Source organism: Barbus barbus (genome assembly GCF_936440315.1).
Source record: "Barbus barbus genome assembly, chromosome: 43".
NCBI classification, from domain to species: Eukaryota; Metazoa; Chordata; class Actinopteri; order Cypriniformes; family Cyprinidae; genus Barbus; species Barbus barbus.
Genome location: NC_136721.1, coordinates 10,041,639 through 10,068,454, shown reverse-complemented (window position 1 = coordinate 10,068,454; position 26,816 = coordinate 10,041,639). Strand labels below are relative to the sequence as shown.

The window sequence follows — 26,816 nt, the reverse complement described above, 5'->3', positions numbered from 1 at the left end:
ATTGACTCCCACAGGGAAATTCTGGGACCATTTTTTACAGAACAATTCTGCTTTCATAGAAATCTAATTGAAATCTAATGATCTTGCGTATTGGCAGCGATAACCATTAGTTAATTAATCATGTTATTCATTATTTTCATGCATGTACACAAACTTGACACATGGGAAAAGCTGTCAACAACATACTTCAATTACATATTTTAGTGGTAAAGATTTTTATATCATATTATATTATATTATGTTTATTATATTATATTAGATTACATGGGTTCTCCACTCTGGTCCTCAAGGTCCACTTTCCTGCAGAGTTTCATTCCAATACTAATCAAACACACCTGAACAAGCTAATCAAGGTCTTCAGGATTGATAGAAAGTTACAGGCAGGTTAGTATGATCAAGGTTGGAGCAAAACTCAGCAGGAAAGTGGATCTCGACGGCCAGATTATATTATATTATATTATATTATATTATTAAACCTAGAAATTATTATTATCATTCCCCAATTTTGCTCTCACACTATTCAAAGTTTACTTTTTATGTTTCTTTATTTGATCAATAACTGTGATACGTATGACGTGATAATATGTGATTTTTCAGGATTCCCTAATAAATAGAACGTTCAAAAGAACAGCATAAATGTCTGTAGAATAAAAGAATAAGAAAACAGCCAGACACCAAACTTGTATAAAATACATGGAATATAAAAAAATACAAGGATACAAATTCTTTGTCTGGCTGTGGAACCAATAGCATGTTGAAGTTATTCCTATTGGCGAACAGCCTTCATGAAAAAGAGAAGTTGTATTTTTAGCATATGAGACATTTGCACATGAATTAGTGACTTAGTAAGTGTACAACAGCCAAGAAAATGATTGTTTTTCTCTTTGTTGTCTCATCAAATATACCTGTAACAAGTAAGTACAAATACTTTTGCATTCAGCAGTGCAATATTGTAAAATATTGTGTTCTATATTTCAAACCTGTGCAGTTGAAAAAATAGTATTAAGTATTTTTTGTGCTTTACTTTCAATTCTTTTCTTATTTTATGCATAACTCTAGCAAAATTTCGAGATTTATTGTCTATAAAGGTACTTTACAAAGTATTTTAAATGTATCTCATTTTAAGGATGTTCACAGTTTTGACTAGAAAATAAGATAAAAATATTCAGATTTTTTTTTAATGCTATAATGAATACTGTTCTATGTATTGTTATGTTTCTTGTGCTGTATTTCTACTCTAAGGCCAATGGAAAAAATACACCTTTTCTTTCTCTGTTATCATTCACTTAATATTATTTGATTAGTTAAATGATCCATTGTGAAAGCATTCTGTATGAAAGAAACAAATGAGAAATCTAATAATTTGTTGCCTTATGAATGATAAAACTACAGTGTCCTACACTAATGTTGGCACCCTTGATAAATATTAGCAAAGGCGGCTGTGAAAATAAATCTGCAATGTTTATCCTTTTGATCTTTCACTCAAAAATTTCACAAAATTCTAACCTATCATTGAAGTAAAACAATTGAAAGTGGGGAGAAAATATCATGATGAAATAAATGTTTTTCTCCAATGAATGTTGGCCACAATTATTGGCACCCCTAGAAATTCTTATGAGTAAAATATATCTGAAGTATATTCCCATTTATATTTGCATTTTTTTAGCACACCAGGGTGATTAGGAGCATGAAATTGTTCAGCCATGACTTCCTGTTCCACAAAATTATAAATATGAGGAACACAAAGAAAGACCAAATTCCCTTAATCATCCATCAAAAGGAGTAAAACCTGAGAATATAGTTCTGATGTGCAGAACGAGATTGTTGAGCATCACAAAATAGAAAGTGGCTATAAGAAAAGAGTTAAAGCATTGAAAATCCCCATTTCCACCATCAGGATAATAATTAAGAGGTTCCAATAAACTAAAGATGTTAAAAATCTGCCTGGAAGAGGATGTGTCTATATCGTCCTAATGCACGGTGAGGAGGAGAGTTTGAGTGGCCAAAGACTCTCCAAGGATCACAGCTGGAGAATTGTAGAAATTAGTTGAGTCTTGGGGTCAGAAACCTAAAAAATATATATAACAAACATCCCCTACATCACCACATGTTGTTTGAGAGGGTTTCAAGGAAAATCCTCCTCACTCATCCAAAAACAAACTCCAGCAAATTCAGTTGTCAGACACAACTGGAACTTCAAATGGCACCGGCTCCTATGTTCAGATGAAACTGAAAAAAAGAGCTTTTTGGCAGCAAATCCACCAGATGAGTTTAGTACAAACAGGGATAAAAAAGTACCCCATGTCCATAGTTAAATATACTGCTGGATCCTTAATGTTGTGGGCCTGTTTTTCTGCCAGAGGTCCTGAACATCTTGTTCAGATGCATGGCATCATGCATTCTATCAAATACCAACAGATGAAAAATCAAAACCTGACTGCCTCTGTTAGAAATCTTATAATGGGCCGTGTTTGGATCTTCCATCAAGACAACAATCCAAAACAAACATCAAAATAAACACAAAAATGGGTCACTGAGCACAAAATGAATCTTTTACCATGGCTGTCCCTGTCCTCTGACCTGAACCCTACAGAAAATGAGTGGCGTAACCTGAAGAGAAGAAGCACTAACATGGAGCTGTGAATCTGAAGGATCTGGAGAGATTCCGTATGAAGAAAATTGTCCCTGATCTCTTATCAGGTGTTCTCCAAACTCTTCAGGCATTATGGGAGAAAACTCAGAACTGTTACCCTGGGAAAAGGACGTTGTAATAATTGTGTGCCAATAATTGTGGCCGACATGAACTAGAGAAAGCATTTATTTCACAATGAGACCCCCCCCCCCCACACACACACACACACACACACACTTTCAATTGTTTTACTTCAATGATAGGTTGGAATTTTGTGAATTTTTTGAATGAAAGATAAAAAGGATAAACATTGCAGATTTATTTTCACAGCTGCCTTTGCTCATTTACTAAGGGTGCCAATTTTAGTGGAGGGCACTGTAACTAGTGTTAAAACTTTTCTCTGTTTATGTGCTGTAGCCTGCAGCGAATCATCAAAACTGGTGGTTGGACAGGTTGGGGATACAGTTACTCTTCCATGCAAATATGACATTATCACTAATGGCCTATTGAACGTTTGCTGGGGGAGACATCAGTCATGGTTCAGCTGTGAGAACACTGTTATCTCCTCCGATGGCTTGCAAGTGACCTACAGAGAGTCACGTAGATTCAGCTTGGCCAGTGGACTGGAGAGAGGGGATGTTTCACTTACCATAAAGTCTGCTCAAAAGAGTGATGCTGGGATGTATGTGTGCCGTATCGAGATCCCTGGACTTTTCAATGACATTAGTTACAATGTCTATCTGTTTATTAGCAATGGTAAGTAACAACTTGGTTTGATATCAATGCTGTTGTGCTGACACTGTGAAAATGTACAATACTCCTGTTCTTCCATAAAGGACTGGATCAAAAGAGAGTCATCTCAGAAACACAACTGATTCCTCCAACGGCAAATCAGGAAAAGCAAGGTATGAAAGTCCTTACTTTTGCAGATATGCTTCTCAAGTGGTCTGTCTGTAGGACTACTTTTGTTGCTGATCGTACATCTAAAGACATGGAAAACTTAAAACTTAAAGATGCTTTATAGAGATTTATCATTTGTCACTTAAAATGGAAATTCTGTCACTTACTCACCCTTAAGTTGTTCCAAACCTGTATGAGTTTATTTCTTCTGTTGAACATTAAAGAAGTTATTTTGAAGAATGTGTGTAACCAAACAGCAGCCATTGACTTCCATAGTATGGAGGAAAAAAAATACTATGAAAGTCAATGTTTGGTTACCATACTTTTGTGTCCAACAGTAGAAAGAAATTCATACAGCTTTGGAACAACATGATGACAAAATTTGAGTTTGTTTTTTGTGAACTGTCCCTTTAAATTGATCAAAAATTGATTATGATAATAATGTTTCTTGAACATCGGATCAGCATATTAAAAGAATCATGTGACACTGAGGACTGGAGTAATGACTGCTGAAATTACAATTTAAATCTTTAAAATTGAAAAAGAGGTTATTTAAAATTTAGTAATATTTCTACTGTATTTGTGATTGAATAAATGCAGCTTTGTTTTCAAAAACATAAAATACAATAACCAACACATTTTTTTGTCTGCATTTCCATTCATTAATTTCACTGATTAATTAATAATTCATTAATCAATGCATTTATTGACCATATTATGAACCATAATTTATAACATGAATTACCAATACTAACATAAGTAAGTTGGAACACAATGGTTGGAAATATTTCATCAGTGGTCAAAAAGCACTAGGATCATATAAGTTCAAATAACCCTGACTAACCCTTTTTTGTTTTAACACAGTCTACTATGTATCAGACCCAACCACACTCATAACTGAGCTTTATATCATATCAGAAAAGACAACTGCAGGTATGAATATAATCATGACCACAAGTGATTCAGCAATATAAGACAATACATGAAAAGAGTAAATGTAAACGTAATGATTTATTTCAGAAGCTACTGACATCTACATGGAGGAAGCTGTTGCGGTGGTCCATACTGAGGTATTGCAAAGCCACTTACATTAGCAGTTCTGCATTTGCTGTCAATCTGTATTATGTCTTGAATATGTTGTATGTAATTTATGTATGTATGTAAATGCATATTGATTTTATATATTTTGGACCTGAAGAAGGTGTATGTTGTCTCATTCTAGGATACAATGGAAACATTTGTCATAAATACTGTAAGAGTGGGGGCCATTGTCTTCATCCCGGGTTTAATCATTGCACTTCTGTTCAGTAAGTAGAGTAGCAAGTAATTAAATATAATGCTTTAGCTCTGGAAAAATATTAAATACTTGTAAAAAAAAAAACATAAAAAGCTCATGAAATCTCTCAAGAACATGTACAGATCACATTTCATTCTAAACTCAAAAGAGAGTATATAAGACATTATAATGAGCATAAGAAAATAAATGTATTTTGTTGTTGTTGTTTCTTTGCAATGTGACATTATTTTTGATTAAGCATAATTTTGAAAATTACATTTTGTATTGTTGAATAATATGTTGTAACGGTCATTCTCACTGTCAAGTAAAACATCAATGTACTGATATGTAATATAGGGGGTGAAATATGTGTCCTTGTCAGGCTGTCATTTTCACATATGTCATATTCACTCAAATAAACCTCTGTATCCAACAATTATAATTGTTGGATACAGAGGTTTATTTGAGTGAATATGACATATGTGAAAATGACAGCCTGACAAGGACACACACACATATATATATATATGTAGGGTGAAATATGTGACCTTGTCAGTTTATCATGTTCACATATGTCATATTCACTCAAATAGATCTCTGTACCCAACAATATATAGTTTGCAAAGTGTACTGCTGAACATTTTATTTAATGCATGAACAAGAAACACTTGCTCATTCCATGTGGCTGTGTGGAAACTTCTGCTGATCCTCTTGCTGCATACAGCGTTAAATTTGGCTCTCAGAATATGCTTCCATGGCTGAGCAGAAGTGAAAGAGGTGACTCACGGCCCGTTTTGCTTACTGTGCATTAACACGTCTATCTGAACGCTTTGCCCTCAGGATTGCGGCGCTCCAGAGAACACACCAGCTGCATAAGAATATAAAATCTAACAGCTTTCCTGGCCCAACAACCACACAAAGGATATGGTGTGATAGTTCTGAGGTCACTATGACTGTGTAAAAAACCACATGCATGGTAACATGGATTTTTATTTTTATTTTTTTTGTCTCAGTACCTAATGTTTATAAAATAATTGATCAGATTAATCTAAATCTTAGATAACTTATTTACATTATTGTGTTCTTTATTTTTTCACTGTATAGGCTAGCCTATGAAATGTTTGTTACTTGCATCTTCATTTGTAACGTCTTTTTGTAAAAATCTTCCAAACTCTAATCTAATGTCATGCATCTCTTTCTCTGAAATCGATTACTAACCCCCGGTTTCACAGACCAGGCTTAAGCCTAGTTCTTGACTAAAATGTAAATCTGAGCTGTTTCAACTGAAATAAACTTGCACTGACTGATCTTAAAACATGGCAGTGCCTTTGTTTTGTCTTAAGATGCACACATTAACGCTTTTTTCTAAGGCATGTTTATAAAAATTACTTAAATGTCCTAGTTGAACTATGGCCTAATCCTGGTTTAGGCTAAACCCTGTCTATGAAACTGGGTCTAAATGTATAAACTCCACGTGCAATTAAAATTTTGAGCGTTGGTTTGGAAACGCAGTTTGATTTATCACACAATAACGGCCTCTAGTGTTCAGTGCAGTTGCTTAAAAAAAATGTCAACCTAAAAGTTTTAATAATGTACAAAAACTTAAATCTTAATAAACAAAAGCAAAAGCAAAAGCAAAAAAAAAAATTATGTTTTCACACGTCTCTCTCGTTTTTTTTTTTTTTTTTTTTTTTTTAAGTTGACCACAGAATAGTAGGTCACATATGGAAGCGAAACTCTAAAAAAGAAGTCTGACTGCACATTTAAGAAAAACTTAAATGTGTCATGTGCATGTTGACTTCCGCCTAAAGGGTTATCATGTAAGAAGAGAGATGAGGTTGTCTTGAGCATTACTTGCAGAGAGGGAGAAGCCTTTTCATCATGACTGATCTTCACAGCTGGTTCTTTGCATCCTGGGTTCTCTGTTATTTCACAAGTGAGTTTCAGATTTATATTCAAACATGGTTACAATCGGTAATTTGTGACACTGAGGAAAAAGACTAAAAATAATTACATTAATATTTTAAAATATGTTTTATGTAGTATTTAATTATGCAGTAACCCCTGAAATCATTTTATACGAACAAGGCACACTATCTAGAATTTTGTAGTATAAAATATAAAATTCAAGATTAGTAAAAAAAAAAAAATAAATACAATCTCTCTCTCTCTCTCAGTTTCAAAATGCAGCGACGTCATTGTACAGAGTTTCGAGGGTGAGAGAGTCATTTTGCCATGCAAATATGACAGCAAATATCATGGAAAATGTCATATATGCTGGATGATAGGAGACATTCCCACTATGGGTTGTGGTGCTGAAATTATTGGAAGTGATGGAGATAAAGTGGTGAGGACAATATCATCCAGATACCAGCTGGCGGGAGAAATGCAGCATGGAGACGTGTCCCTGACAATCCTAAACATTGTAAAAACAGACTCTGGCAAATATGGATGCCGCATACATGTGCCTGGACTGTTTAATGATGAGATGTATTACGTCCACTTGATTGTTAATGACGGTAAGTGTTGAAAGCATGGCTTTCCAATGCCAAAACGCTTGAAATTACTAAATCCCAGTGATTTAATTGTTTAAAACAATCATTCTGCTAGTGTATTACTCCTATTGTATTTTATTATTTATATATTTATTTTTTAAATTTTGGGGTTAGTAGGACTTTTTTTTTTTTTTAATAAATGCTTTTTCAGCAAGGACTAATTAAATTGATCAAACTTGACAAATGTATATGATGACTGCTGCTCAAACAACCAGCTGGAATAAATTACATTTAAAACAGAATTTTATTCAAATAGAAAGTTTTTATTGTATTTTTGATCAATTAATTTGTCATACTGACCCCAGACTTTTGAATGGTACAGTGTAGATGTAAAAAACTTTAAAAATGAAGATAAAAAAAAGGAGTAGGCTACAGTTTTACAGTGAAATACACTTTTTTCAAAGCCCTTATTCCAACAACATGGGAAACTACATCCATGTCGAGCAGCACATCTGAGCATGAAACTACAGGAGTTTTCAGCACTGCCATGACAGAGGGTATTTGTGTGTGTTTATATGTGAACATATGTGATTTTATACTGTCTTTGTGAATCTGTCATGGCTGAATGATGAAAACATTCCACACTAAAAACAAGTGATGAATAGATCAATAAAGACGTTATCTGCCATCATTCCATCATCACAGATTAGATCAGTGCTGTGTCAAGTCAGTCCTGTCAACAGTTTTGTTGCTCATGTGAGAGTGTGAACTTTTAAAAAGGATCATTGTACGTCCTGTTTCAAAGGACCTGGTCCAACCACACCAGAGACTTTGGTAACCACTATTTCTGGGCTTATATCTTCTGAATCACAGACCACTGAAACTTCAGGAGGTATTATGATTTTAACCCTGGCAGTGAATCTATAATGACTGAAGAAAAGGTTTCATTTCTGAATAACTGATTCAGTTCTCATTACTATGAATAATGATTGATTTTGGCGAGTCAGAAGTATGCACTTGAAATATTTAGTCATTAAAGATCTCTGCATTTTAAAAGACATTTAAATTGGTAGTTTAAAGAACTTTATGTGACATTATCCTTTTTGTAGTAGAAACAAACACAACACAAGAGAATTCTTCATTCGCCTTTTCAACAAATCCTACAGAGAGCAGCACTTTTGGACTGTGGTTCTCCGACACAACATACGGTATAAGACAGCCAATCATTTATGATATTTCTAATTGTGTGTAACAATTGTGTGTATTTGTGAATATGCTGACCATTGTGTTTTCGTTATAAAAAAGAAACTTCATTTGATCATCATGAATCGTCCTCCGTGGAAAAAAAAGACAGTGTGAGTATTTCACCACAATAGAAAGCCTCAGATGTTTTTGAAACATATTTGAAAGAATGATCATTTGATATCTTTATACTGATTTGTGTTTTAAGGTAAATACATCTGCGGTGATTGTGCCTGTCATCCTGTTACTGCTAGCTTTGATAGTCATTGTTGTCATTCTGATATGTGAGTCCAAAGTGCATTCGGTCAATTCACATTTTTAAATTTCACAGCAATATTTGTTGAGTTGAGTTAAACTGTGTTTTTATTTTCAGTGAAGCAAAAGAGGAAAACCAGAGCTGCGGTAGACATGTAAGTCAATCATAATGAATGTAGAATATTGAAAATATTACTGGAAATTTGGAAAATGCAAATTTACTGTTGGCATGATACTGCTAAAATACAGCCACTTGTCACTTTACACATACTACTGTTCAAATGTTAGGGGTCAGTGAGATTTTATTATTATTATTCAGCAAGGACTCGTTAAATTGGTCAAAAGTGATAGTAAAAACGTTTATGTTGTTTCAAAAAAGTTTAATAGAGAACTTTTATTTTAAATTCTAATAATATTTCACAATATTGCTGCTTTTACTGTATTTGTTATTGCATTTTTGTCCTGTATATTTTACTGTATTTGTTTGTAAATAAATGCAGACTTGGTAGAAGACTTTCAAATACATGAAAAAATCTTACTTACCCCAGTCTTTTAAACAGTAGTTGTCTTATAATCTTGAAATAATTAATTTAGGCAATAATATTGTGCATATTATCATGAAAAACTAAATTAAGTGATGGGTGAAATGCATAACAGCATCAAAGCAAGTACAGTATGATTCTTCCATTAAGTCACCTAATGTTCCTCATAATGTTTCTCCCTCAGAACCCAGAACTCGGAGAACTCTGTAATCTACAGTAACTCCAGCAGCAGCGTGGGCCTGTACAACAGAGAGATGGCTGTGGAAAACATCTATCAAATACATCGTGAAAATGAATATGAACAGTGGCATTAATTCACCTTTAAGTTGATCAGTGTGGACTTCTTGTCTTCTATTGTATTTACACTGTGTTTATAATAATGTGACAGCTATTGCTGATTAGAGAAATGATTGCTCTGAACTAACCTTACTCTGACGTCTAGCGGCTAACATACTGCAACATATTATTAAAACCTATCTAAGTTAACTCATCTAAGTTAAGTTAAGTGCTGACGTGGGTTCAGAGAAGCGATAAAACAGAATACAATAGAAACTAGATGGTAAAGAAGGTCATTAAAATTCAATAAGTTTATAAAAGCAGTCAGATCACTGTTGATATCACATTTTCCATTGATAATGAAAAATAATCTTGGTAAAAATTTGTGATTCATATTTGCCAACAATCATCATGCTGGTTCACACCTCTTATAGCACTCAGAAAACACACCCAACTTCCTTCCACCATCACAGATCAAAACCTTTGTGCAATTTTTCAGAAGTTTGTTCCACAATGTGAGTATATACAGAGGAAAAGATTTGTGCATACATTATTACTGTTTAAAAGTTTGGGGTTAGTCAGATCTTGTAACGTTTTTTGAAAGAAGTCTCTTATGCTCACAAGACTGCATTTATTTGATCAAAAATGCAGTTATATTGTTAAATATTATTACGATTTAAAATAATAAGGGATTTCTATTTGAATATATTTTAAAATGTCATTTATTTTCAGCAGCCATTACTCACATGATCCTTCAGAAATCATTCTGCCGATTTGCTGCTTAATTATCAGCGCTGAAAACAGTTACAATTTTAGTGGATTTCACATTAGATTTTTTCACAATACTTTAAAATTGCAAAATAATTTGAAATCTCTTGTAACATTACAGATGTCTTTACTTTCACTTGTGATCAATTTTAATGTGTCATGCCATAATAAAAAACAATTAATTCATTTTTTCATATAGCAGAAATAGCATGAGTAGTTTGCTTGTTTTAATTCGGCCAATAGCCTACATTTCAGCATTTGCTAAGGATTCGTAAATCATGAATATTTTCACAGGAATCAAACTGAAGTCGTGCTGTATATTTTTTGTCGGCTTCATACCCGAGGAAAACTCAACAGAAAGACGTGTTTTTGTGATTTTATTTCTATCTCACCTTATTCAGTTCTGTCAGAATTCACAACTCTGCATGGTCAAAATCAGATACGATTCTTTCTTGCTGTCGTGCTTATTACTGTATTCAGTAATGAAAACTTAGCCATTCCAGGGAATTGATTCAATAGAGGTATTGTAGCTCATTTGAGAAACTATTTAATACTATTTAAGCTTCCTAGATCATTTAACCTAATGAATAATTAGCAGTGTCTGCATTACCACATAATCATTATATCACAATTTAGTTTATACTAAGTTCCAGCTGTGACTGCATGAACATTTGTGGCACTTTGTTTACCAACAATAGCAAACACACGTGCCACCATGGACATGGCTGTGCTGTGGGCAGGCCCACTGAATCATTCATGGAGCCTGTTTACAGCCACATAGCTAAGATATCCAGATAAAACTCCATCACACAATGGCCCTGTTCTTCGCCTGCATGACTCCACCTCCAGACGAGGACTGTCGATGGGTCAGTGGCCCTGTCCTTGGAGATGTCACAGGCGCAGAGCTGGAGAACACAGCCACTCTTTCACATGCGCTCCTCTGCATAACCCTGGTGCCTCCCAGCACGAGGCAGTGTCGCCTGAACTCCACACTGGCTGCTCGGAATGGCTGCTCCTCCCTGGTTATCAGTACTACGCTGGATCCTCCTCCTCACCATTACAGGCAAGAAACGCACTATAAAACTTATAATATTTACCTTATAACAGAAGTAACAGAAATACAAAATACAGAAATACAAAATACACTGCAAAAAAGTTTTCCAGTACATTGTGTATACTGTAAACAAACTTATAAAACAGCATAAGATGTGAGTGTTTTCAGAAATTTTATTAAAAAATATATATATAACTTACATTTACTTTTATAACCCCAGTGTATAACCCAGTTCTTATTTTAAGCGTAATCAGAAAATAAACTTAATTTAGGATAGGCTATATTTATTAAAAAATAATTAGGTACACACCTAATTAGGTATATATTACAAAATAATAAGTAAACAAATATGTCAGAAAATAAAAGAAAAATGATAAACAAAACAAAAAGGTTTGCCAAGATGGTTAAAATGTACACATACACAGACATAGGATAGATAGATAGATAGATATCCTACTAATACAATGTATCCACATTCATGTCCAAAGGAACCTCTGAAATGTTGTTAAAATATTTCCATGCAGCTCATGGGTCCTCCGTGTTGGCGTTTCTCGTGACGGAGGGCAGCACAGTGATTCTGTCGTGTCATTACTCAGTGAAGCACCACGGCTTGAGCCACGTCTGCTGGGGACGGGATTGTGGAACGTTCTGGTGCAACGACATCATCGTACAAACAGATGAGTATGGCGTCATCTCCAAAGTCTCAGACAGGTACAAGTTCATTGGAGACGTCCTGTCAGGACAAATGGACCTGGGGATCCAAAAAATACAGAAGACAGACAGCGGGCCGTACTGCTGTAGAGTGGACATAGAAGGGTTTTTCAATGATAAGAAAGTGTCCCACACGTTGAGGGTCATAAAAGGCAAGTAATGGAGATGCTTTGAAGTTCAATAAGATTTGAAGAGCTTCGTATTTTAATAAATCTTCATGTATTTTCATTTTTGAAGCTCCAAGACCTGTGCCTCCAACAACCACAACCCCGATTATTACAGAACCACTGGAGACACAGACAGGTGAGGTCCATTAAGGCAATTGTTTTATAAGTTATTTCAAAAGTTGTTGAAATAAATGCATATGCATTTCTGGAACAGAAATCTAAACATTGATAAATCCAAGTTGATTACAGATGGTCCAGAATATAGAGTTTGGTGTAAGTGAAGACTTCTTGTTTTAGAGCTGGAGAAAATCTAAATTTGAGAACAGCACATTTAAAAATGTATTGTAATTGAATTCCAAAGATAAATAAAATAAGTCTGAGTTCTGAGTTGTCAGAAAGAACACCAGATATGTGAGCAAAATAGGCCAGATCTCAAAATCGAAAAATAATTTCTGCAGACTGCTTTAACAGTTCATTCTTTTATATATGATTTGCATCAGTGTCATGCAAGTTTTTTCCTAGACCCATGGTTTTACCATTCAGTCAAACCACAATATATGATGAATCACCAGTTGCATTTCAGTTGCACTTGTACATAGTCTTACCATCTCACGAGAGACCACATAGAGCAATAACTCAAATGTCAGAGACCCTTGTGGGTAGAGATAATGGTTCGCATGCGTCAACCAGCATGAGTAGCAAAAGCGATTTCCTGAGTTTCGCTCTGAATTTCCTAGTGTCTTCACTGTCAGATCAGTCCAGAGGAGCAGACTCATCATTCTCTGACATTTCCTGGCAGAATGTCACCCATGTGCATACTGAGGCTATGGTGAGTTACTGGTGCTTGTATATGGAAAATGAACTTACCCCTGTTAAGATTCTAATGGAACTTCCTCTATACACATTTATCATTTTAGTCAATATAATGATCAGTTACAGTAATCAATTCAATAATAAATACCACTGTTTAAAAATCACTGCTTGCCAAGTTTTAAAAACAATATTATGAATTATTATACATAATAAAGAATACTGAAAAATATTGTGAGTAATATTATGAGTCATTGTATCTTGCAACATATAACTGCCAGCATGCTGTATAAAGTTTGTTACATCTCACTTATCTATTACTTATATAGAAACTATTTTAAAACTTTGGGATCAGTAAGATTTCTTTTAAAAAATAATGTAGTACTTTTATTCAGGATGCATTAAATTGACCAAAATGTGCAGTAAAGACAATGTTACAGACAATTTCTTTCAAATAAATGCTGTTCTTTTGAACTTTCTGTTCATTAAACAACCCTGAGAAAATGTATCATAGATTCCACAAAAACGTTAAGCAGCAAAACATTGATTTTTAACATCGATAATAATAAGAAATTGTTATTATCAATGATTTCTGAAGGATCATGTGTCACTGAAGACTCGAGTAATGACTGCTGAACATTCAGATTTACATCATAGGAATAAATTACACTTAGAAAATGGCTATTTTAATATTTCACAATTTACTGTATTTTTTACTGTTTTTTTAATCAAATAAATGCAGTCAAATTAAAGGGTATAGGTATAAATAGCAGGGTGGAAGTAACATTTAAATCATTTTTGCTGAGGAACTGAGACTTTTTATGACATCTGTTTATATAACATTGTTTTTAAACAGAATTGAAATCTCAAAATGCCACTTAAAATGATGAAACTCTTGTAAATTTTTGATTTAAAGATGGAGGAGCCGATCTCTAGGATCACGCTACAGATAAACATCCCGGTTCTGTCTCTGTCTCTCAGTCTGCTACTGCTACTCTTGGGAGCACTGGCCCTTTTGACCTTCAAACGTACGTATAGCACATAGTTGCGTATCTACTGGACGTTTGTTTAATGAAAATGGTGTTATAAGTAAGTTAAGAACATACATGTATCTTTAATTAAATTTGTGTATATTCTTATTCAGGTGGCTTTTATGGGAAGGCCTTTGACAGTGGGTGGTAAGTGTGTCTGATCCACTTTGAGAATACCACAGTGCTCTTTGTATATCAGTATAATCTCAATGACTGCTGTGTTTTGAACCTCAGTTTCTCAAAGGAGCCCCGACACATTATTCATGAGATACGCACAAGAAGACCAGTGGAGGAGAACATCTACACCCTGGAATAGACACAAAAACAACCTGTTTTTTTCCTTAATACATACACAGACATGTACACATCTTGCAAGTCTTTAATTTTGCTAATTTCTGATTTGAGAAGGGGATAGTTCACCCAAAAATGGATGGAACAAGGGCTAACATATTCCAAGAAGGTGTATTTTATAAGTAGACAAAGACAGACTTTTCATTTTTGTGTGAAGTACCCCGTTAATTGTGAAAACTTCTATATAATTGTAAATATATGTCCTACACATTTTTTATTTTTTTCTTTACATTAAACATTTTATTTTAAAATAATAAATACGGAATGTTTGCTATTGATTTTGTTAATTTGTCCAGCCAAACACACAAATAATGCATAAATCTGAGCACTTCTCACCACCATATCCATCAGACTGGCTGTTTGATCCATTAAAAAAATAAAAAGTGACATGACGTGGCCAAGTATGATTACTCATACTCGGAATTTGTTCTCTGCATTTAACCCATCCAAAGTGCACACACACAGCAGTGAACACACACACAACGTGAACACACACCCAGAGCAGTGGGCAGCCATTTATGCTGAGGCGCCTGGGGAGCAGTTGGGGGTTCGATTCCTTGCTCAAGGGCACCTCAGTCGTGGTATTGAGGGTGGAGAGAGCGCTGTACATTCACTCCTTCCACCTACAATTCCTGCCGGACCTGAGACTCGAACCCGCAATCTTTGGGTTACGAGAACTCTCGAACCATTAGGCCATGACTTCCCCAAATGTATTGGTCAACATAAAACTTTAAGTATCTGATCTTCAATTTTAGCAATCAGGGTTCCTGAGTTGAGTTAGAGTGGTCACCAGATGATAGCAAGAAAATGCAGATGGTACCACATGAAGAACCTTATCGGAGACGGTAAGTGTCAAGTGTAAACATCAAGATACAGAGGAAATGGAGAGAGCAGCTGGTGTCATCTAGGGGATGTCATAAAATATAGGAAACAAATGTGAAATGGATTTATCAAAAAACACATAACTTCTGAAATGAAAACTGAATTTAAACACATATAAGCCTGTCTCTGAAATATATCACTTAGCCACAGACAGTATCCAACAGGGACAGAGAACTCTGTGGTAATGTTAATAAGACTTATGGCAGCTGCTCTGGATCCAGAGCAGGTCTTGTAACATCCTTGAAATGCGTTTCTGTCCTGTAGCACGTGAAAATATGATTTATTACTTTAATTTATTTCTTCAGACACTTAATATTTCCACCAGAAACTTGTTTCTATGTGATTATTAGGTTTTAATCATATTTGAAATATTGTCTTTATTTCTGTCATTTTGTAAAACATTTATGTTTTTTGTGTCTATTTAAGTGTCAGTGTCATCCTCTGATCTGCTGTTCTGTGAAGTGAGTCCTTTGTGACCAAGTCTGTCATCAAATCATACTCCTGCCTTTTGCTTCTTCCAGTGATGTTAATAGAACATTTGTTTAATTAGTTTCATAGTTTTAGTTATGTTGGCATTTCTGGCATTTGTAGTTGTTTATGGTGGTAACGGTGCAGTAGCTTTGCAGTGATTTTGATCAGGCCCACACGTGTAAATGCAACAGGATTCATTAAGGCAGAAATCAGAGTTATACAAAAACACACAATCAATAATATAACTATTTTTGTTCTTCACTCTCAGACAAAAAGGTACAAAGCTGTCACTGAGCGGCACCCTATATGCAAAAGCTAAGATTATCTTACACATCAGTACCTTAAAGGTACTAGGTACCTATTTTGCACCTGTTGTTAAGATTGTTAACATTTATTTAATAGATGTGGTATTTGAATAACTTATTGCTTTTAAAATATTGTTATATTGTGAATTATTTTACTTGCACTATGATTAGTAATGTAAATATTTAAATAATAATTTTGCCCAAATAATTTTGATTAATTTACAGTATACAGTAGCGCCTGTTTGACATCTCTAAAATTACTCTTTTTTAATGTGGAAGTGGTTTCAATGTATCATAACATTTGAAAGACAAATTTAGGATAAGTTTGGACACAATTTAAGCCAGAGAGACAATAAGCAAAATAAGCTATAATGATGAAAACTATCCAGCACAGTGACACACAATATTTCAACCAAACAATAATGGTAATTCATATTAAAACAAACAACAACAACAACTCCCAAATGCATTAATGTTCAGTGGATCACTGCAGATCACTCATTATAAAAATGCAGACCAATTACTTTAGTCCACAACATGTGATAAAAGTTTAAATATAGAAAGCAATATTTTAAAGAAGTTTAATATTTCAAGATTTCAAGTAGTCAAATGTTCCTCTAAATGAAAAATGATTCTGAGTTTGCAATATTTTATTGATACCATTTAATTAAAACAAACATTTGGTTGATATTCTCCTCTTTAGATCAGACTTGTCTACAGGACGTCATCTGTTGTGTAGAGGACAGTGATCATCAGGAGCCTCCTGCCAGTGCTCCTGAAGCCCTTCCCGCTGCCGAGGACCAGCAAATGAAGGACCAGCCTCAAGATCAGGACAGTCCAGTCAGTCCGTCAGCAGACGAGACTGCACCACATCTGCTGAGACAACTGGACTGTGATGAGATTGTGAGTGTTGAGGGTGAGTTTACTATCATTATTCAAAATATAACTCACACATGCTATTCTTACAGTTTATTATTTTAGGTATATGTGTATAAAATAAATTGTATTAGTGAATATACAAGTACAAATATAGTGATACAAACAATGTTAAAATAGGTTTAGAATAAGTATGGCTTGCCTACAACTATAATTATATTTCAATAGACCACATTTTCTGGAAATATATCATCGGCAAGAAGATGGGGAAAGGAACATATGGCTCTGTTTATGAAGCAACCGGGTGTGAGGACGGCCTTCAGGTGGCTGTGAAATTCACAGCAAAGATGTACATCAGACTTTGTAAGTCAGCTGTGCTCTCTATGTCATCTCCTGTCAGTCATTGTTTGCTGTTTATAACATTTTCAATTAATGCGAATCACAGTGTACTAGTAATTAATATATCAAACAGATGTGGGCAAAATCCTCTTTTGAGAAATAACTTCCATCTAACTGTCACAAAAACGGTCTTTCTTCTAGCCTGACCATCCCAGACAAGTGTCTCTGGAGGTGGCCCTGACAATCTTAGCCAATCAAGGCCCCAGCTGTCGCCACATTATACTGTAGAGTTACTGGACTGGCAGGACCATCTCGACCAGTACATCATGGTACTAGAGTGGCCCTCACCCTGCATGGACATGTACAATTTTTGGCTGCATTATGACGGGCTCTTCAGTGAGGGGATGGCCTGTCATTTCATGCAGCAGGTAATCAACGCTGCTGCCGTGTGCTGTACCCAGGGGATCCTCCACCGCGATATCAAGATACCGAACCTCCTGGTCAACATAGAGACCCTGGGGGTGAAGCTGATTGATTTCAGCTGTGGGGACCTCCTGAAAAGCACATTGTACAAAACCTACAGTGGTATGTATTATTTTTCAAACGTGCAGTTTGGGACTTATACTCTAGTGAATGAACTAACAACAAACTCTTTCCTTCAGGAACAGCAAGGTACTGCCCTCCTGAATATTTTGAGAGGGGCGAGTACCATGGGAAACGTCTTAGGTTACGTATGTAACCCCAGTTCCTCGAAGGAACGAGACGCTGCGTCCAGAGACGCTTTGGGGAACGCCTTCAGCGTGACCGGCTCTGAATACAAATGAAATCTGTCCAAAAGATGGGCAGGACGTCACGGGCGAGGTGACGTAATGACCAGCTCGTATAAAATCATGTGCGGTGAAACCGGCATCAGCTTCTAAATTGAAGCAAGCACTGGCAGGAATGCCGGAAGTGTGGCCTCACGACGCAGCGTCTCGTTTCTTTGAGGAACTGGGGTTACATACTTAACCTAAGACGTTCCTCTTCAGGAACTCGAGCTGCGTCCAGAGACACTTTGGGGAACGAGATACCCACGGCACCAGACTTCCCAATCCCTGCCCCGTGTGTATCCGTACGGAGCACATCTAGGGCGAGAGAACGGAAGAGCCTGGAGTGGCTCACATGTCCAGGCCATAGAACCTGACAAAAATCAGGGGCGTAGACCATCCTGGAGCGTTGCAGATGTCCTGAATTGGGACACCTGCGAGAAAGGCCTTGGAGGCCGCCACACTCCCAGTGGAATGAGCCTTGATTCCCATCGGCGAGGGGAGGTCAGAGGACTCATAGGCAATGTGAATGGCATCAACAACCGACTGAGGGTCTGCTTTGAAGCAGGAAGACCTCTCTTAGGGGGACCATAGCAAATCAGCAATTGGTCCGCCCTTCTCCACATGGCAGCTCTGTGGACGTATGCGTCCAGTGCTCGCACTGGACACATATGGTTAAGCTTTAGCTGGTCAGGCTCCCGAAAGGGAGGAAGACTAAAGGCCTGCAGTACGACAGGCTGTGGCGTGACCTAAGGAACTTCGCAAAGTCCAAGTGAGAATGGGCCACTGACAGGGCCGCAAATCCCCAACTCTCTTCAGAGATGAAATCGCCAGAAGAAACACGGTCTTCAGAGCGATCTGAGATCTCCTCAATAGGCTCGAATGGAGGCCTACAGAGAGCATTCAATACCACAGCCAAGTCCCAAGGGGGGACCCGGGACCGTACTGGAGGCCTTAGTCTCAGTGCACCACAGAGGAAACGTGTACTAGGGGGTGTCTGCCCACTGACTGTCCACCAAGAGAGGTGTGGTAGTCCGAAATTGCCGCCACATAAACCTTCAAAGTGGAGTGGGTTAACCCTGCAGAGAGTCGAGCCTGCAGGAAGTCCAGCACTGTACCAACCGGGCAGTTAACTGGGTCGAGCTGGCGATCTCCGCACCATGAAGTGAAGAATCTCCACTTCAGGGCGTACAGTCTCCTCGTTGAGGGAGCTCTGGATTGGAGGATGGTCTCAACAACCTCGGGGCCACACCCACAGCCTCCACAACTCCGGGCGGGGGTGCACAAGGGTGCCTCCTGCCTGTGAGAGGAGATCCCTCCTGACTGGAATCTCCCATGGAGAGCAGTCGAGGAGGGGAATCAGGTCTGAGAACCACACTCGGCCCAGCCAGAACGGGGCTACTAGTAGCAGCCGGACTCCGTCCCGGCGCACTCTCTCCAGAACTCCGGGGAGCAGGGCAATCAGGGGAAAGGCGTACAGATGAAGCCTCGGCCACGTCTGTACCATGGCATCCAGCCCCAGCAGAGCTGGATGAAGTACAGAGTACCAGAGGGGACATTGCGCTGTCTCCTGAGTAGCGAAGAGGTCCACCTGAGCCTGGCCAAACACTCTCCAGATCTGCTTCAACACCTCGTTGTGAAGCATCCATTCCCCGGGCCATCTTTTCAGATGCTCTGGAGGGAGCAGCATGCTCATAGGTGACCCTCTATGCTGAGGGGAGCAAAGCTAGCTCTACCATGGCAGAGCTCTGGAGAGTGGAGAACTTAACTCTCAGCATGAGAGAGAACTCAGACGCTCAGAAGGGAGCGGCATGCTCAAAGGTGACCCTCTAAGTTGAGGGGAGCAATGCCAGCTTGACCAACAAGGAGAGCTCCGCAGGGCCACATTGAGATGCCCAGGGATGTAAAAAAGCTCTAATGAGAGGAGTTCCCTGAGCCCACACAAGGATCTGGTGCACCAGCCTGTACAGGGGGCGCGAACGCAGACCTCCTTGGTGGTTGATATAAGAGACCACCGATGTGTTGTCGGTGCGGGGAGAAAGTATTTCAAAGCCTGAAACACGGCCAGCATCTCGAGCCTGTAGCAAGTGCCAAGCGAGATGATGACCCCAACCAGTGAGGGATGCGTCCATCGCTAGCATACGCGGCGACACGGAGCTCCCAGCATGGGCCCTGGGACAATAGCCAAGGTTGTCTCCACATGTCTAAGGCACGTAGGCATTGCCGCGTGACCTTGATCATGCGAAGCGTGTTTCCCCTCAGGGAGAACCCCTTGGTCTTGAGCCACCACTGTAGGGGTCTCATGTACAGCAGGCCAATAGGTATCACGTTAGACGCAGCTGCCACCAGACCCAGCAGTGTCTGAAACTGCTTGACAGTGAGTGACTGGCCTTCTTTCACCGTCCTGACTTTCGTGAGGATTGACTCGATCCGAGCAGGAGACATACGTGCCTGCACCGTGGTTGAATCCCACACCACCCCCAGATAAGTGGTTCTCTGTAATGGAGAAAGCACACTTTTCTTGGGGTTCAGTCTTAACCCCAACACTTTTAAGTGAGCGAGAACAACATCTCGATGTTGAGCCACCCTCCACTCTGACTGAGCGAGAATCAACCAGTCGTCGATGTAATTGAGTATGCGGACGCCCCGTAGCCGCAGCGGAGCTAACCTGGACTCTCTTTCATGAGGAGGAGCCACCTCGATGGCCTCTTTCCTTAAGAGAGTATCTACCTCTTGTTCCATTACCAGAGCCTGCTCGGGGCCCACTAACGTGGAATTCACCCTGTTGAATTGAGGCGGACGAGAACCGAACTGGATTCTGTAGCCTCTCTCTACAGTGTGCAGGACCCACTGAGACACATTTGCCAGTAGTTCCACGCTGCGAAATAGTCTACTGGTGTAATCAGTTCGGTGCCCTGGAACGGCGCACCGGCAGGGAACGGCCGAACTAGCTGCTCCAGAGACCCCCGAAGGGGTGGCGAGCATCTCAGCTCCGCTATGGTTCCGGGCGGAAGAGACTGAGATGTATGCTCGCTGGAGACCGCTGCGCCCTGGAACACCATATGTGGCAGGGTGAGCAGACCGATCTCCTGAGCGCACTGGGGGAAGACGAGCACCAGCGGGGCTACCCTCATAAGCCCTGGTTCACTCACATCAGGGCTTCTTGGCCGAAGACTTCTTCGCCTGATTGGCTGGGAGGTCTTTGACCGCACACCCTTCTTACCACCCCGACCCCGCTTCCGCGGAGGCGAGCTTGCCTATAAGAGGAGCCAGAACGCGGCAGGGGCTGCTCTTGTCCAGCAGCCTCGTGAGCTAGAGAGTGGCGAGTGAGAAACCGCTGGAACGCCGCTGTCTGCCTCCTGGCCTCCCGGTGCCTGTCGACAACGGAGTCAACAGCGTTACCAAAAAGGCCAGAAGGCGAAGTGGGGCATCCAGAAGGAAGACCCTGTCGCGGTCTTTAAATCCGACAGGGTCAATCAAAGATGCCTCTCCACCGCCACCAGGGCTGCCATAGATTGCCCGATGGCACGGGCGGTCTCCTTGGTGGCACGGAGAGACAAATCAGCCGTTTTGCAGAGTTCACGAATGTCCTCTGCACTAAATCCCTCACCCTCATCCAACTCCTTGAGCAGGTCAGCCTGGTATGCCCGCAACACCACCATGGCATGCCGACATAAGCCAACCCGACCTGCTGCCGTGTACCCCTTGCCCACCAGCACTGACGATTTGCGCAGCAGCTTGTTGAGCAGGGTCGGAGCCTTCAGAGACAACACAGCGTCATGGGAAAGATAGCTCGCAAGCGTCTGTTCCACACGCGCCATCATTCTGTAACCGCGCTCACTCGTCCCCATCACATTACCGTAGTAATCAGATGAGGGGATGAAGAGGCGGGCCAAGAAAGGTTTTCCCTACGACCTCGACACCTCAGTGTGGAGGTCGGGGAAAAAAGGCAGGCTCCGATGTGGAGGTCAGTCTGAAACCGTAGAAAACGCTCATAAAACCCTCTCTGCGGTTCGACATGACACTCCACAAGCTCTTCATAACGGGGTGAAAGAGGGGGTGCAACATACTCGGCATTTCCTGTGTCAACCTCCTCGGAGGAAGTCAAGAGAAACGCAGAGGCCGCTGCCCGAGGGGAAGTATCCACAAGGCAGGCTTCCGATCTCGGGGGGTGGTCATGGGATCCGACAGGTGAGGATGGAGATAGAGACTTGCTTGCCTCCGATCCCTCCATCAGATCCCGCCGCGAACCCCACGAGCGCCGCCTCCGCTCCACCTCAGCGGAAGCGGGGCCAGCGCCACGGGGAACGCCAAAGAAAGAACCCTCCTCCAGAGAGGAGGGCCTTTCGGGAGCAAAGCACGCGCAGAGGAAGGCTCCCGCAGCGCGGGCAATCAGCCCCTTCGAGAGCCGCCTCCGCATATCTTGCTCCCAAGCAAAGCACACACAAGTACACTGCCCGTATTGTGCTTCGCTCCCATGTTAGTAACAGACAGATAACACTAAATACTCATGGAGATACAGAGCGGTAGCTGAAAGAAAAAAGCTGACGCCGGTTTCACCGCACGTGCTTTTATACCAGCTGGTCATTCCCGCCCATCCTTTGAACAGATTTCATTTGTATTCAGAGCCGGTCTCGCTGAAGGCGTTCCCCAAAGCGTCTCTGGACGTAGCTCGAGTTCCTGAAGAGGAACTGGTGGTACCGTGGCCACTGGGAGTGCTCCTGTTCCGCATGATCACCAGCCTTTTCACCAAGAGTAGCGATATCAGTCTGATGGACACTGATATCTGGTCTCAGCCAGACTTCTCCGATGGTGAGATCTTTCACTTTTGTAATTAGATAAAACGGCTTTATAAAAGAAGTCCTTGTGGGTAATCCAGGAATCGTTCATCTTTTTACATCTTAGAAAGTGTAAAGTTAAAGGTAATAATCAGACATCTCTCTATTTTTCTGCACAAAATGCTGCCGTTTTATCCAAGGATGTGTAATTATTGTAAATAGTTAGAGTAGTTTTAGTTAGTTAAGCTGGCTCTCCATTCCTCCAGCCTTAGCGTCTTGCGGGGCTGGCAGGCCTTGGTAGCGTCTGGCGCCTTGGCCTAAGGCAGGAGTTTTAGCGTCTTGCGGAACTACTCGCCTAGGGTTGTGTACTGTAAATAGTTCATTTAGTTTTAGTTAGTTAAGTACTTCACCATCCAATCATATTTCTAAAAATGGAGTCACCTAGAGCTTCCCAGAGCTCCCTGTCAAGTCTGTCCCACAAGTTCAATTTCTCAGCCACCTTGGGCCCAATGATCCTGTCAGGGCTGCTGCAGAAACCCTTTGTGAAGGTCATTGTCACTGCCTCTCCAAAACCTGCTGAGGTCAGAGAGAACCGAATCAAAAGCAGAGGTTACTCGACATGGTACCCTTTCAGAGCTGCCCTGGTCCCACAGCATCTTGTCCAGGCCTGATGGTTTCTGCTGCTGCAACTCCAGAACCTGCAATGGTTTCAGAGCTGTCTTATAACAGCTGAAGTTGGAAAGCTTCCCGCCATGTGTGCCATGGAGTTTCCTCCCATGATGGTGTTGAGATTCATGCCACGGCTGCCAAAAAACCTCCAGCCCAACAGCCTCAATCTTTCTTGCCATAGCTTCAGCCAGAGCTAAAGCTGCTCCAGTCCCAGAGGTCCTCTCTCAACCTCCCTGGTCCCCGAGGTTCCTGCTAAAGCTGCTCTGGCCCTAGTGGTTTCTGTCTCGACCGCATCAGAGGATCCTCTCACGTCCCCAGTATTTCCTGTCACTGGTGTGATTCCTCCATAAATATTTTACAACTGTATGTCACATTAAAACACATTTGTGAAAATAAACAAAAATGTGTTATTTTATTAGGAAAACATGATAATCTGGAAATATTAACAATTCCGATTATGCTTCAATTCTAGAGAGGTTAAGCCTCTCGTTTACCAGTTTTTATCACGGTGAATGTTTGATAAACTCACCAGGTAAGTAATGCCCGGTAAGTAACATCCAGGGCTTAAAGTTCTCCGGCACCGTGCCGGATCTCTGGCGTGCGGAGGAAAAAAAATTATAGTCCTACATTAAAAAAAAAAAAACTTGCTGCTTTCACGTTCGAGTTCACTAGTTCGCCTACCAATGGTATGAGAGGAACACCGCTTTCACTCTCAACCTAACATTACTAGCCAATCAGAAGTTTTTGCTCTTAGACATGAGACGTGCATAATAGTATCCAGGGGCCTCATTTATCAACAGTGCGTAGAAAAGGTTCTATATTTTGTCCTTATATTTACACGCATTCCTGCATATAAGTACAAGTTGGTAGATCACACACTTTGCATGAAGCTGTGCTTACGCAATCTGTGTCTACGCACTGTTGATAAATGAGGGTCCAGAGCCGTAGCCCTGATGAATGGAAAAGAAGCCTGGGTCTAGACCGCAACACGTTGAAAAAGCTGCGAGGCGTAATGGTCAAAGATATAACTCCAGCGCATATTTACATAGAAAAGCTATTTTAAAAGCAGCGGAGCTGTTTGTAGTAATCAGGTCATCTCCATAAAAACGATATGATTTTCAACAAATTTTATAAAGGTCCTGTTCACACATGATCTCTCACCGGTAATTTTCCAGTAAAGACTGTATGTGTGAAAGGCGCTAAACTCTTCCTCTGCATATGCTGTGAGTTTGGGTTGCTTAACGGTCATCTGAGAAAACAGTATGCATTATCTCACTAGATTTGTAACGTAAATCATTTATAAACCTATGCCAACACAGTATAATACATCAACATATTTCTATATGCGATTTGTTGTACATCGTGATTTAAAAATAAAAGTTTAAACCCTCGCTCTGAGTTAGCATGTGAAATGAAATGGATTTAAACGTCGTTGAATCACGCCAGGCTGTTGGCGCCCTCTGCTGGTAGGCTATTTGTTATAATAGGCCTACAATGTAGGCCTACTTAAAGGGATACTCCACCCCAAAATGAAAATTTTGTCAATATTCACTTACCCCCATGTCGTTCCAAACCCGTAAAAGCTTTGTTTGTCCTCGGAACACAATTTAAGATATTCTGGATGAAAACCGGGAGGCTTGTGACTGTCCCATTGACTGCATAATAAATTGCGCTGTCAAGGCCCATAAAAGTATAAAAACAATGTCAAAATAGTCCATCTGCTGTCAGTGGTTCAATCTGAATTTTATGAAGCGACGAGAATACTTTTTGTACGCAAAGAAAATAAAAATAACGATATTTATTCAACAGTTCGTCTCCTCTCTGTCTCTCTGTGTCAGCGTAGCGCCATTTTGAAAAGTATCCGATGAACACAAGAAACTATGTCGTCAGTTAAGTCATGAAATTACCAAAAAGGCGATTAAAGCTGCAAACTGTGCATGCATGTATGTATGCATTACATTTCAGACCGTCTCTCAAATGCATACTAAAATATAGGCTATCATGCAGTTCCAGATCACAATAAGGTGCAAGCTGATATGTATTTTAATTTGTAATTTAATGCACAAGTAAATGTGAGCACAGTGCACTGACACTAGAAAATATGCGCTATTTTTTAATTAATTTTAAAAGTACAAACGAAAATGAAACCATTTAAATGCATAAAATAACTCATTTTACATTCTGGCATTTATGTGCTGTTGTTTTCCAGGCTTTTTCACATTCTTATCACTAACTGCATGTCTCATCCTTGACTATGTAATGTTAGAGAACAAGTTTTTGGGGGGTTTTGAGAACCAGAACCAAACTGACAGAGCAATAAAGCTATAGTGAGCCCCTTTATTAAAATACCTGGAGGTGAGGAATAATACAAAAATTGTCATATTCACTCAGTATTACTTGAAATAATAATTCACAAATATCTCAATTACAATTAAGTAGAAATTTATTGTATTCAGCTGTGTTTTAGGCACTAAAATAGTCTAGTACTTTATAGTCAACCACATTTTTATATTGAAATAATGAAGATTTCTGTGCCACCCCAGGCTGGTTGCTGGCCCCTCGCTGGCCACCCCTATGAAAATATCCTGGTTCCACCACTGTTTTCATCCAAAATATCTTAAATTATGTTCTGAGGACGAACAAAGCTTTTACGGGTTTGGAACGACATGGGGATAAGTGAGTAATGTCAAAATGTAAATTTTGGGGTGGAATATCCCTTTAAGTTGGTTATGTTCATATTATATTGGCAAATTGGTGTGTGGTACAATAAAACCATGTAATTACCTGGTATTGATACTTTATTTAAGCCAATTATTATTGCCTATTTGTTAGTTTATATGTAAATATAGTCATATTAAAACCTTGTTTTCACTTAGGTCTATTTGTATTACTAAACAATATCAGATTACTCAATTGTCAAAATAATCAGTACATTACTTGATTACCAAAGCAATCGTTAGTTACAGCCCTAGATTAGTTAAAATATTTCAAAATACAACTGCATTGTTATACTTGTGATTCTGTCATTGAAAACTTCTTTAAAATAGTATTAAAATATCATGAACCAAGTATCTGTATTTTGTCTCATCTTGTGAGCTAAGTGCATTGTCACACCCCTAGTGTCGATAAGCGGTGATATAGCTCATAATTTTCCAAGTGTATGATATAGCTTTCATTCTT

General features: G+C 39.4%; 3 protein-coding genes across 10 annotated transcripts; all 3 read left to right on the top strand.

The window, feature by feature from the left end:
- The first annotated feature begins 825 nt into the window (after positions 1–825).
- On the top strand, positions 826–6,419 carry havcr2 (hepatitis A virus cellular receptor 2). Of its 3 annotated transcripts, none has more exons than XM_079405078.1 (7): positions 826–914; positions 3,050–3,388; positions 3,469–3,537; positions 4,397–4,465; positions 4,553–4,602; positions 4,755–4,839; positions 5,649–6,419. In XM_079405078.1, the coding sequence occupies exons 1-7, from the start codon at positions 869–871 to the stop codon at positions 5,690–5,692; spliced, it is 702 nt and encodes a 233-aa protein (XP_079261204.1). In that variant the 5' UTR covers positions 826–868; the 3' UTR covers positions 5,693–6,419. The 3 variants fall into 3 exon arrangements, with proteins under 3 accessions (XP_079261204.1, XP_079261206.1, XP_079261205.1); XM_079405079.1 differs by having other exon boundaries at positions 865–914; positions 4,556–4,602; XM_079405080.1 differs by lacking the exon at positions 4,397–4,465.
- A 148-nt stretch (positions 6,420–6,567) lies between these two features.
- On the top strand, positions 6,568–10,595 carry LOC306862151 (uncharacterized protein). Of its 5 annotated transcripts, none has more exons than XM_079404811.1 (9): positions 6,568–6,744; positions 6,986–7,327; positions 7,768–7,860; positions 8,109–8,195; positions 8,413–8,511; positions 8,609–8,658; positions 8,754–8,829; positions 8,919–8,955; positions 9,527–10,595. In XM_079404811.1, the coding sequence occupies exons 1-9, from the start codon at positions 6,690–6,692 to the stop codon at positions 9,654–9,656; spliced, it is 969 nt and encodes a 322-aa protein (XP_079260937.1). In that variant the 5' UTR covers positions 6,568–6,689; the 3' UTR covers positions 9,657–10,595. The 5 variants fall into 5 exon arrangements, with proteins under 5 accessions (XP_079260937.1, XP_079260938.1, XP_079260940.1 ...); XM_079404812.1 differs by having other exon boundaries at positions 6,612–6,744; positions 8,416–8,511; positions 9,527–10,588; XM_079404814.1 differs by lacking the exon at positions 7,768–7,860 and having other exon boundaries at positions 6,612–6,744.
- Positions 10,596–11,271: 676 nt separating this feature from the next.
- LOC306862432 (hepatitis A virus cellular receptor 2 homolog) lies at positions 11,272–14,898 on the top strand. 2 transcript variants are annotated; one of them, XM_079405238.1, is made up of 7 exons: positions 11,272–11,449; positions 11,965–12,303; positions 12,389–12,454; positions 13,071–13,147; positions 14,045–14,156; positions 14,273–14,306; positions 14,394–14,880. In XM_079405238.1, the coding sequence occupies exons 1-7, from the start codon at positions 11,392–11,394 to the stop codon at positions 14,473–14,475; spliced, it is 768 nt and encodes a 255-aa protein (XP_079261364.1). In that variant the 5' UTR covers positions 11,272–11,391; the 3' UTR covers positions 14,476–14,880. The 2 variants fall into 2 exon arrangements, with proteins under 2 accessions (XP_079261364.1, XP_079261363.1); XM_079405237.1 differs by having other exon boundaries at positions 11,280–11,449; positions 13,056–13,147; positions 14,394–14,898.
- Positions 14,899–26,816: the final 11,918 nt, after the last annotated feature.